Below are 12,876 nucleotides of genomic sequence, written 5' to 3'. Positions count from 1 at the left end.
TTAATTCAGACTCCTATACCACAGTAAAACAAAACAATTTGGGTTTTCTCTCTGAGGCTTTTTTGGTTTTAAAAGGACCTGCAAGGATTTTATAGATGAAACCAAAAATATATTTAGATCACCATAATTTGGAGTCTTGGGGAAGCCACTGTGAGCAGGAAATCCTCTAAGCCAGGCACAAAGTCTAGCAAAGGTTTTTGATTGTTATGGACAATGAGACTGAACACAGGGATCCACTGCTACATGTACTTGAATGCCCTAATTGTGCCCTTTGGGTATAGTGATTTAATAGCGCACTTATTCAAAATGTAAAAAGACTTGTGTTGTAATTTTTGTAATTCTCAGTAGCGGTCCTTAGGTGTTTTCCTTTCCTTTCCCTTTCTGCCTTATTCTGCCCCATCTCTTCTTATACAAATATTCACTGTTCCTTTAAATCTCATTTAATTAAGAGGTTTTTCTGGTTTTGTTTTTTTTTCTCTTGTGGTCTCATGTTGGAAGCAGGTTAATCCTGAATCTCTAATAAATGCAAATGGATTAAAGAAAATCATGAGTTCAAGATTGTTTTAACTTCGCTGGCATAATTGTTAATATCTCCACCGTCCCCTGGGATATATAGGATTACATCAATTAAATTGGTCTCTGTAACTGAACACAGTAACCATAAATGTGACTATTGTGTGTTCACCAGCACCCTTTAGGTATTTAATTTGCTTGGCTGTAAGAGATTGTCAGAGCAGTAAACGTGTAGCAAGTAATGTAAACGGTATAATGATGGTAATTATCTGAATGGATCGATTGTTGTGTTATTGCAACGTGATATGAGTAGGAGCAAGATATAGACATCCCGTATAAATTCCCATTTTCAGTTTTATTTCCATGCACATCTTTTCCAAGACATTTAAAGTGAAAATAGCATAAACTGGCATTGCCGTTCTTCTCCATTATCTCCTCCCGTTATCCTTTGTGCTGTTTCCTTACTAATACCAGCACATCCCACCAGAGAAAGCAGCGATTTTATAGAAATCCAAAGAAAGCAGCAATTTTATAGAACTGAAATGCTAGCACTCTCTTCTGCGATTCATGCTATCCAAATATTTGAACTAGAAGTCACTTTGTAGGTTGGTTAGTTTGTTCCCTTCGTTTATTAACTAAAGAGCTGTAAACTCAACCAGGTTAAATAACCTGTTAAAGGTTACACACAGTGGCATTACCTAGTAATCTGCAAGCAAATGGAACTGGAATCTGGAACCTTTCCTCCCACCGGTCCTGGGGGAAGGACTAAGCCATTGTACCAGCTGCCGGTATGGGTTCAGTGGCAAGGGCCAAAAGCAATCCATGCAGAAAATAGCATGGATTAAGGAAAAGCTTTCAGGTTAGTTTGGGTGGAGAAGGAACCATCTAAGTATAACAAGTGCTTAAAAAGTTGCAAGAATCACCCTGAGAGCAGAAGGCCTGGGCTATGTGGCAGATCTGTCCGAGGTGAGAACCGAGGGAACATTGTAGGATCCTACCCGAGGGACTGCCACGATAGAGCCATTGCTGGAACATGGATGCAGACCCAGAGGAACAAGGGACAAGGACAAACCCTGAAGAAGAAATAGAGTGTCCAAGTCTTGGGACTGGAGCTACGAGTAGGTGGAGACAGTCTAACCTTGATCCAGATGGCAGGATTATTATCTTCAGGTGAACTTTTGCCCAATTTCTTCTTAACATTCAGGTTCATTCGCTTTACTCAGATTTGTTGATTAAACTGATTAAAAAACTGGCCTAAATCTGAAACGTCTCATGCCTCTGCCAAAGAAAATATTCAAATCACCAAGAAACATAAAACCACACGAGCCCATGTCTTCTCATTATCAGAACTAGAGAACATACAAATTTCAAATTACTGTAAGTAGAAAAATAAAGATCAGATACCCACAGAACGGCTGTAAGCCTGTGTGCCTGGGGATGATGACAGGAGAAAGAGAGGAAGAAAGGTCACCTAGGATGAGAAAATCCAGTACCACGTGGTCAACACTGATCACAGGTGCCAGGATCAAGTGCTGGCTGTAAGACAGGGCTCAAAAGTGTGCGATCCTCAGGCAGAGTCTCAGGAGTGTCATATGTCTGGGAAGAAGGAGGTAAAGAGCAAAAAACGATGTACAATTTGGAGATGTGGTTGTAAAGGGAAAAAAAGGAAGAAGGGAAATTTCAAATGCTTTAAAAAAGAATAGAAGACCCACCAACCATAATCATACTCCATTGAAGAGGTCAAAACAGGGATAGGGACAAAGGTATAAGAATCCTATGTGAAACATGATTATGTTCTGATAAAACAGGAAAAAATGCAACTAAAGCAGGGTAAGAGAAAGAAGAGTAATTACAGTACAAATGTGATGAAGGAGGGAGTCAAAGGACATGATTTTAACTTGACAATGACAAAGCAAGATTAGAAGAAGGAGGGGAGGTGAAAGTAAAGTATAAGAGTTAAACAGGAATGGGTAGAAGATTGTGGGAAATCTCCTTGACTATGTCTCTCAATGTAGCTTTTATTTTCAGAATCATGTTAATGTTTTACGTGTTCAAAACAACAAAATGAAGTCAAGAAGAGGGGAAATTAAATTTGGATATTGTTGGAAACCAATGAGCCAAACAGAATTTCAAATGAGTAACATAACCATTCTAATGATGAAGGTGGAGAATCAGTCTAGTATCTTCTGAACACAGGGTTTTTATTACATACCTTCTTGCTGAAGAAAAGCAAACAGCAAGCTCTTCTTGGTACTGTTGTTTTTTTTTTTTTTGTTTTTGTTTTTTTTTTGTAGCATAATAGGTTTGTATGCATGGTGGGAACGGACAGCCCAGTAAATGCAATGATATTGGGAGCCCTGGTTCTCACCATACAATCAGGAAGATGCTTATATGAAAAGGGGAAGGCAAGGATGCAGGGAGAATTCTGTGGGCAGAAGGTGAAAGATGTTCTTCCACTGGAAACAACTAGAAGCCGTGCTCCTTCATTGGCAATTGTGTTCACACTCAGATTGTGGCTTTGAAATTTCATTTTTCCAATTCAAATGAAGTAGGATTCCTTGGAGACATGGCCTATTTCAGGAACAGTGCAATGAAAAGGCAAGAATATCTAGAAAGGGTCTAGAATATCTCTCAGTGACAGAAAATAAAGTGTTTTTAAAATAATGGTTACCTGTCAACATGATGGAGTCCAGCTTAAAGGGGCTTGCCTGCCCAAAGCTGGGGCAATTTGAGCACCAAAAGTAATATTGACCATAATGACTTGTGACTGAATAATACATAAATTTTTATGTATACAAACTGACAAACAATACAAATTCCTAAGTGTACTGTAGTCTTCCTTATCCACAGGTTCATTTTCCACAGTTTCAGTTACCCTTCATAGACTGTGGTAGGGAAATATTAAGTAGGAAATTCCATAAATAAATAATTCATACTTTTTAAACCGTTAAAAGTTATGTGATGAAGTCTCACACCACCCTGCCTCAGTAGCAAAAGCCTCCCTTTGTCCAGCATATCCACGCCTTATGTGCTACCCACCCATTGGTCACTTGGTAGCTGTCATGACTGTCAGATCAACAGTTGCAGTAACACAGTGGTTGTTGTGATGTAGCCCTTATATGACTTCATGTGGACCCCAATGTGCAAGAGTAGTGATGCTGGTAATTTTGTTATAGTGTATTGTTACACTTGTTCTATTCTATTCTTAGTGAGTTTATTAATCTCTAACTGTACCTACTTTATAAATTAAAATTTAGCATAGACATTCATACATAGGAAAAACATAGTATATAATAATTCATCATTTAATAACGAGAATGCATTGTGAGAAATGTGTCATTTTACTGTTGTGGAAACAGTACACTTACATAAGCTAAGACATGAATGATGTCACTTCATGATATAACCTATGGGGCCACTGTCATATAGGTGACCCATCATTGACCAAAATATCATTATGCAGTGCAGGCTGTATATAGGTTCAGCACTAACCTCAGTTTTAGGGACCCATTGAAGTTCTTGAAATGTATACCCCACAAGGAGGGTGACTACTGGAGTTAGAAATCACCATTTGCAGCTAAAGTGATAGTTAACTCAGGTAAGAAAAACTTATTGATGGTTGCTAAAATAGGTGAAATCTTGGTGAGCAATAGGATTTTTTTAAGTTTTAAAAGTATTTCTTATGTATTCACTATACTTCTGGAACTGGAATCTAGGGACCTAGTAAATGGAAGCAAGACTTGCCTTCATGGAGCTTACAATCTTTTGATCATATTAAACATTGCTGATTTTTTTTAAATGAAAACAAATATAGAGGGGAAAATACAGAGTCTTTATAAGAGAAAAAGAATATAAATATCATGAACCAGGACCTCTTTCATGGACAGGTCTGTGGGAAACCATGTATGAATCATGGGTTTGTTTGCACCATCATAAGGCAGAGAGGTTGCTTTTCTGGGAACTTCTGGGTGAAATTCCCCCAATGGAGAAAGTCCAGGTCATGCTGGCGCCCTGCCTTAGCTCACAGCCCTAAGTTGAAATGCAGCCACCTGGAGATGGGCATAACCTGCCAAGCCCCAACTTGTTTTCCCTATTTTCATCCTGAAGAAGCTCCTCACTGAATCCTTTTGGTGTGTCTCACTAGAAATAAAGCATTCACAGGCCTTTCCCTTTATTAGGATCAGACTAATAAATAATTCCTTTATTAGGATCAGGTCTCTTTCCTCCTGTCAATGCCCCTGCTTTGAAAAACACACTGTGCTCTCTACACACTGCTCTCTACATACTGCATATATATATATATATATATATATATATATATATATATATATATATATATATATATACACACATATATTTCAAATTTATTTGTTCTGATCATGTTATACATGACGGCAGAATGCTCTTGGATTCATTTTACACAAATGGAGCACAATTTTTCACTTCTCTGGTTGTACACAAAGTAGGGTCATACCATTCATGCCATCATACATGTACCTAAGGTAATGATGTCTGTCTCATTCCACCATCTTTCCTGCAATACGATATTTTTATAACCTCAAAATATCTCCGTCAAAATGGTGATTTTATGGAGGAGAGATTTGGCAGGCTCCACTTTCAGCATGTAATGAAAGTCAACATATCCAGTAATGGAATGCATGGCTCACATTGGACTGATACGATGCATGAGGAAGGACCCAGCATCAAACAGGTCACTGTTCCAGCCATGTGTGCACGAGGACACTTCAGACAATCCCAAATTAAGGGACTTTGTACACAATAACTGACCTCTACTCAGAAAGAAAAGGAGGAGGAAGGAAGGAAAAAAGCAACATGAAAAACATAGGAATTGCTTCCAATTAAAGGATACTGGATGAATGACGACGACATTAGAATACAAAGCATGATTGTGGATAGCATTATAGGCTAGAAAAAAGTGCCATAAAGGACATGTCGGGACAAACGATGAAACTAGAATATGGACTGTGTGTTAGACTGTTGTGCTCTATTAATGTTGTGTTTCCTCAAATCAACACCTAGACTATGATACTGCAAGAGAATGTCTTTGTTATTTAGAAGTACACAGAAGTGTTCAGGGGTAAAGGCTGTCATTTCTGCAACCTATTTTCAAGGTCCAGGGAAAAAATGAAAGGGAAAGAGAATGATATAGCAGAGGTGGCAAAAGGTTAATGATTAGTGAATCTGACAAAATGTGTGTGGGAGTTCTTTATACTGTTCTTGTAAATCATTAAGTTTGGAATTATCATCTCCAAATGTAAAAGAAAATGGATACAGAGAAGTTACAAAAGAAAGACGTTAATCTATGTCCATCTAAAAACACACTGTGCTTTCTACACACTGACTCAGAGCACCACTGCCAAATGCAAGGGAGGGCCGTAGTGAAGAGATGGGTAGAGCTGTTTTCTTGGGAGGTGACTAGGTGATCATTGTCACAGCTCTGGGCAGGGGTGACTTGCACCGTTCAGGGTGCAAACAGGACCACTGCGGCCACACTGGAACCAGGTCCCCAGACATGGAGGGCAACTCTCACGCCACCATTTCACACTCCTTCTAAAAGATATGCTTTTCCAGATCACGTCTCCCCTTCTTGCTCTTCCACGCAGTTCTGTAGTCACCACACTCAGTATTCACGTACCCACGTGGCCCTGAGGAGCATGAAAGCAGTAATTAGAAGAAGAATGGTGGGAAGAGGGAGGCTTAAGCCGAGTTCAAGTCTTGCATTTCTCATTGTCTTTTGATGTTCAAATGTCAGTGAATAACAGTGAAAATAACATGTTTAGTTAGCATTTCAGAACTCGGCTTTTGTTCATGACTTTACCTGAGATTCTTTTCTGTGGCCTCAACAAATATGAGCCTGTGAGATTGTGACAGGTCTTAATGAAGTAGATTAAGGCATTTCTTACATTCACATTTTCCTTGAATGAGATAAACATTGTAATCTTTCTATGGAACACTCTCACATCAAGCCATGGTTTGATTTTTCTACCTGTTTGGAATATCAAATTTTGCATTTCCTAAAATTATAATGTATTTTTGTGAGAGAGTTGATAAGGCAGAAGTCATTCCTGAGATATTTATAATAGTACTTAGAGAGAACTTGTCATAGGTACTTCTAAAAGATTATTTGGGATCCTGAACAGATATATTTAGTAAATGTATTGAATGAGTTGTCACACCACAGAGCATTCCATTGATTCATTTGTGTTATTTTTGTACCTGACTGCAGGCGGAGAATTCAGCCTTGGCTTTGGAAAATGAAAATCAAAGAGAGCAGTATGAGCGATGTCTGGATGAGGTAAGGTGAATAGAGAGGTCCATCATATGGGCTGGTCAGAGCCTCATAATTAGATCTTAGTGTATGCTTGTAACCACCATCCAAAGAACCTTAGCATTTGCTGCTCCAAAGGGAAGTTGTAAACTTGTAAGAAGGAAGATCAGCAGTGTGTGTGTGTGTGTGTGTGTGTGTGTGTGTGTATGTCCATCTCTTTTCCTCTCTTCCCCCGCCTCCATTCTTTTTTTTTTTTCATATTTTTTTTTTAGTTGTAGATGGCTACAGTAGCTTTGTTTTATTTATTTATTTTTTTATGTGTGCTGAGGAGTGAAGCCAGTAGCTCAAGCATGGGAGGCAAGCACTCAACCACTGAGCCACAACACCAGCCCCTTTCCTCCATTCTTATTTACAAATACAGGCATCTGTAAAATTCCTTCTGGTTATTACGTAATATTCTTAGGGCACAGTTGGAGTGTGCTTCCCTGTGTGATCAATTCCTTCTGTCCCATAAGTGTGATCCCTGCCTATGAATGAGAAAAATGACACTGGGGCACACGTTGCATCTGCAATTGGATGCCATCTCTGGAAAAAAAACAAAAAACAAAAAACAAATCCTTGATAGAGTGGGTGGGACGATGTTCACAGTTGGCAGCCAGAGGGAAAAAATCAGTAGATTAAGCACAAGCCAAAAAGAGAAAGGGAAGCGAGGAAGAAAATTTGAGCAGAATGGAAGGAGACAGGGCCACATGCATGAGTAAATTCAATAAATATTATTTGATGATAATAAAGAGATGAAGACAGAGACTTGGGTGTTTGGGTTTGGGGCAGGTAAGGGGGAAGCCAGTAGTGTCCCTCGCCCTGTCCTCCCCTCAGCCTTCCACCTCACTGCCAACCAGTCATCCTGCTGGAGATGCCCTGCTGTGGCTTCCTGCTGGGACAGGCCTTTCCCCTCATTGGAAATATGGCCTCTGAGACTTACTAGTGATTGCTGGCATCACTTAAATGAGAGGGCTTCTTTAGGCATCTGCCCAACATCCTAAAACTCATGAGTGCTCTGGGAGATTCAGTTTGAGATTCATTGAACAGATTTTTGAAAAGCTATCCTTAATTACGTTTCTATTACTCTGCCAGTGGGAATTACCAAAATATTGTCAGTCCTTTTTCTCCCTACTAACAAATAGGAAATACGTTTCCAACAAGTTCCTCTTGATGTTTCTTGCCCATTTCCATCGCCCTCTCTTCAGCCATGCTGTTCTAGTGGCTGATGTGCGAGACTGTAAAGCATGCTTTCTCCCATCCCAGCTATGACACCCACTGTATCACCATATAGTTCTTTAGAGTCTGTCTCTGTCAGTGTACAGGTCACACTTGGGGTTTTCCTGCAGCACTTTTTCTTGGAACGTGATTTCTGGAGGGGCAACATCCACCCCCCAGGGACCTTGTTAGGAATGCCGACTCTGGGGTCCCACTGAGACTCACAGAATCAGACTTGGGGTGAGCCCGTCATCCATGTGTCACCAGACTCTCCAGTTGGTGCTGGTCCCTGCTGCACTGGGAGCCCTGCCTGAGAACAGTCTGATTTGTATTTTTTGCTTATATGCGATTAGAGAACTCCCAAGATGTCCCCAGAAAAAATATTAATATTCAATATTTTCATTGCGTTATATTTCCAGCCAAATACATTGGTTATTAAAACAATATGGTGCTTGTAATTTTCTGCCCTATCAGGAGCAGAATAATCTTTACAATGTCCAGAGTTAAAAAAAATCATGAAAAGTTGGTTGACATAAAAGAAGGCATAAAGGCTCAGGGTCTAGAGAGGCCAGTTCGGCAGCCCTCACCCCTGCTCCCCAGCCTCTTGGTCCAATCAAAGTTTAGGGCAAGAAAGATCAAATAGATCTATGGGTGTTTAAAGGAACAAATAATGCCCTTGGGTCATATGCATTGATCAGCAAAGTTTCACTTTAACCTCCTGCACAGAAATTTCCAATGAGACATTATCTGTACTCAAAAGTCAAATTTATGAGACTCACATCACAGAAACTTTTTATGTGTCACAGTTCTTTCCCAGGTCACCCGTCTCCATCTAAAAAAGCTCACAGTATTTCTCTTTGGAAACCACTGTCTGGTTTCTATGTGTTTCCCATGTCTGTATTCTGAAGGTCTTGTCAGAATTTGTCAGGAGAAACATAAGTTTTTACCCACAAAACCATTTCATAGAGTTTCCACTGTAGGCAGAATTTTCAGAGGGGAAGTCCCTCTGTTCTTAATTGCAAAAATTAACAGTTGCCAAAGAGGTGATTACAACAAAGAACTACCTCTGAGCAATGCAAATGTTTTGTATTCACAAAAACTGGCCCCTGATTACACATGCCAGTTGTTTTGTAACTAATTGCATGAGGTAGACAATCCATTTCTGTGCATTGTAAGAGAATGCTCTCAAAGGGGTAGTTCAATGTAGTAATAATGCCAACTGGAAATTCTTTTCAAGACTTTTTATACTAATTAGACAAACTAACAAGGTAAGGCTCATGTAAGTTATTTCCTTGTTGGTAGGTTTCATAAAACATACTCAGGTGAATAACATGTAAATTTTAATGTTTCTCAATCCTATCTGCATTGATTGTTATTTTCTGGGAAACAGAGAATATGTTGAGGATTTGGGGAAAAACACCAAGAGTCTGAAATTCTTTCTGTGTTTTATACTAAAAGAGGGTGTTTACTCAAAAACAAAGAGACCCACATGCATAGTTACACACAGCTACATATTCCCTGGTTTGATAGGTTTGTGCACACGCCCACAAGTGCACATGCACACACACAAACACACACACACACACACACACACCCCTCACCATCACCTCTACTGCTATCCATCTCATCATTTCCTTGATGGGAAGTACAGAGGTAAAATCAAGGATTCACTTCATTTTTTCTTAGTATTTTAGAGTTCTCATGTTTGAATCTAGTTTATTAGGTTGCCTGTTTGACAGCAGTTCACTGGCTATCGGTGAATTGCTATTTATTCATAATATTGCTTTGGCCATAATTCCATTCAGAACAACTATTCCCATGTACAGAAGTGTAATGGCATGTATACAATAAGTAAAATTATACCTGTTAAGACCACTGCATTTCATTTAGATGGACTGAGTTGTGACCTCCCAACCTTTACTGGGTGTTGACCTCATGCAGGTCCTGGGGGCTCATGGTGCTGCCAAACTAGCAGAAGTAGGAAAATGCAGAATCACAAAGAAAGGGGCCAAGAGAAACTCAGAGAAAATGAGCTGCAAAGGAGACTTCAGGAACAGATGGCTCAGGCACCAGAGGATGGGAGGAGGAGCAGGTGGGTGGGTGGTGAAGGGGACAGAATTGGAGAGGGCATCTTCAGCAGAGGAGCTGGATGGAGCCCATGAGGTTGAGTTTCACATGTGGGAAGGCAAGTGGCACACACCCCTGTACATGTTGGCCATGCTTGGGGAGCTTCAGAAGTGCTTCTGGTGAGGCTGCACCCCTGAGATTCTGATCAGATTCTTGCCTGGGGTAGAGTCTTGCCTGGGATAGAGCCTTGAAATTTGAAGCAGTGACCTATGCAGAAGTTTTAGGTTATTCTGAGTTAATAATGCAAAGCTCTGAACCAAAAATAAACGCTACCACCAGGTGTGGTGGTACATGCCTATAACCCCAAAACTCAAGAGGCTGAGACAGGAGGATTACAAGTTTTAGGCCAGCCTCAGCAACTTGGTGTGAGACTGTTTCAAAATAAAAAAAATAAATAATAAAAAAAATGCTGAGATATGGCTTAGTGGTAAAGTGCCCCTGGGTTAAATCCCTAGTGCCAACAATAAATAAACTCTATCCCAGCATTTCTCAAAGTTTGTTCCTAGGACCTTCTGCATCAGAAAGATGAGTGGTAAAATTTCGCATTCTCAGACCTGGGCCAGTTCTTTGCAGACAGTATGCTATGTTGGGAGAGGAAATTTGCAGTATTCAAAAACTTTTCAGGGGATGGAGCTTCTGTCTATGAATTCAGAGCAGCTGCCCTCCCCTTCAGACCCTCAGAGCTGGGCCCCAGTCCATAGAGTCAGAGAGAATGCTGAGGTCAGGTTCTTCTTCAACTTCTGTATTTCAAAGCACAGGAAAGGGCAAGAAAAATGAGACTATTGAATGTCATTCTGAAATAGAAAAAAAATAATAATGCCAGAATATTTTTTAGGCCAACACTCAATAAAGACAGAAGTACATTAAGAACATCTCTCTGCCGTGTCTCTGATCCATATGCTTAGGCTGGATTGTGGAATCATTACCAGGACATTCTCATGCATATCCCACATCTGGCCCCTATATAGTCTTTAAAACCGTGTCTTAGTGGATACAGTCTTGTAGATGGACAAGGATCCTGCTCCTGGCTTTCATGTACTCCCAGCACCCACTTCCTGACAAGGCCATGAAATGCATAGATGATCTTCTTGTCTGCCCACCCTCCAGCCACCTCAAAGCAGCATCCACATCCTATTGACCGTTATGTTTTCAGGACCCAGCATGATTCTTTGCCTGTATTAAGTGCTTACTGCATATTTGTTAAATGGCTAAACGAATGAATGGAGACTAGCAGCAGGAAATTAATTTCCATATTACTTTCCCCCAAATCCCACATACATATTTAGAATAATTTCTTCAGTTATCTCCTCTGAGATGAACAGTCATTTATTATGCAGCAGTCCAAAAGATAATCCAAAGGATCAATCAGATGAAAAAAAAAATAGGAGATCCACTTAAAAGACTGATTTGAATTAGAAGAGACCACATGGGCTTTGGTTTAGGAAGACTCAGGATCAACATTATCAGAGCTCCCTCATCCTGTGGCATGGTGAGGCACGCAGTTACCTCTTCTAGTTTCTCATTTTTATCTTATAGGGCTGTTTTGGTAAATGAATAGTATGGGTGCCTAGTGATTTGTGTGTGTGTGTGTGTGTGTGTGTGTGTGTGTGTATACATATATGTACACACACACACACACACACACATATCCACACACCCCTCACTCACTCAGAAATAATAAAATCTCTTATTTTCAAATCCTTCTTTCTTAGCTGCTTATTTGAAAAGGTGTCAAATTCTCTGAAGTTCAACCCCCCCTGGTTCATGTTCTATATTTATCGAGTGACAACCTCATATCAGGCCTGTCCTAGGTGGTTTCTTGGATGATGGACATCTTCTCATGCAGTTTTCACAATATTAGGGACAGACAGTTCTTCTGTTTTATGGTTGCTCCCCCATCCTCCCACATGTCAGTGTCCCATCAACACAGGCAGTTTTTGAACCCAAGTCTTTCTTTTGATTCTATCCTGATATTCTTCCTTCTTTTCTCCAGCTGCCTCAGTCTAGTAAGCAGAAAATTCCTCCAAAGCATGGTTTCAATGACACGTGCTTTTTCAACCAGTTTTTCAGGTTACCTTGCTGAAATGACAGTTGCTTCACATGATAGAATAACACACCAAAGTATGAAAGCAAGGTACGAAGACTTTTTTGAGTTCTGACTCCCCTGAGTTTCCCCTCCCTCTTCCCTACACTAGAGCCCTGGGCTATCTTCTCAATGTCCTGAGAATTGGCTGAATAAACTCTCTATTGTGACTTCTCATCCAGCCTCATGGATTGTTTTGCAACAAATAATAGATAACTCAGCAGCCCCAACTCCTCCTTCCTCTGCCCCCTTCCAGGAACTGGTCTCCCAGCAGGAGGAAGAGCTAAGTCTTGTGGGGTAGAAGATGAACTGGGTATCTGGGTATCAGAGGAGCTAGCTCATTATTATTATTACTGAGAAGGAAAAAGAATATACTCAGGTGTTCTCCTGGGCTTCTCTATCTCACCTGCAACTCTGCTCCATTTCCTAAGAGTAAAGAGAGGAAGTCTCCACAGAGAGCCTGAGAAGGTTGCAACACAAGCCAGGGGCTTAAGGACTATCAGCTTTGCCCTGCGCGTCCCTCTGGCCCAACCCAGCTGCTATATTTCCTTTCTTTGGAGAGAAAGCTGGCAGGTGACACTGGAAGTTATTTGTTCTCATTAGCTGG

General features: G+C 40.4%; 1 protein-coding gene across 1 annotated transcript in view; it reads left to right on the top strand.

Annotated features, from left to right (window-relative positions):
* Positions 1-12,876, top strand: part of Nckap5 (NCK associated protein 5) — a 795,495-nt gene that overhangs the window by 590,769 nt on the left and 191,850 nt on the right. Inside the window, exon 7 of the mRNA XM_077110321.1 lies at positions 6,761-6,829. Within this exon, the coding sequence (XP_076966436.1) occupies positions 6,761-6,829 (69 nt within the window). The remainder of the gene's footprint in view (positions 1-6,760; positions 6,830-12,876) is intronic.

The sequence above is a fragment of the Callospermophilus lateralis genome, chromosome 9, assembly GCF_048772815.1.
Source record: "Callospermophilus lateralis isolate mCalLat2 chromosome 9, mCalLat2.hap1, whole genome shotgun sequence".
Taxonomy (NCBI): domain Eukaryota; kingdom Metazoa; phylum Chordata; class Mammalia; order Rodentia; family Sciuridae; genus Callospermophilus; species Callospermophilus lateralis.
The sequence above is the reverse complement of the archived record's forward strand: the minus strand, read 5'-3'. Positions and strand labels throughout refer to the sequence as shown.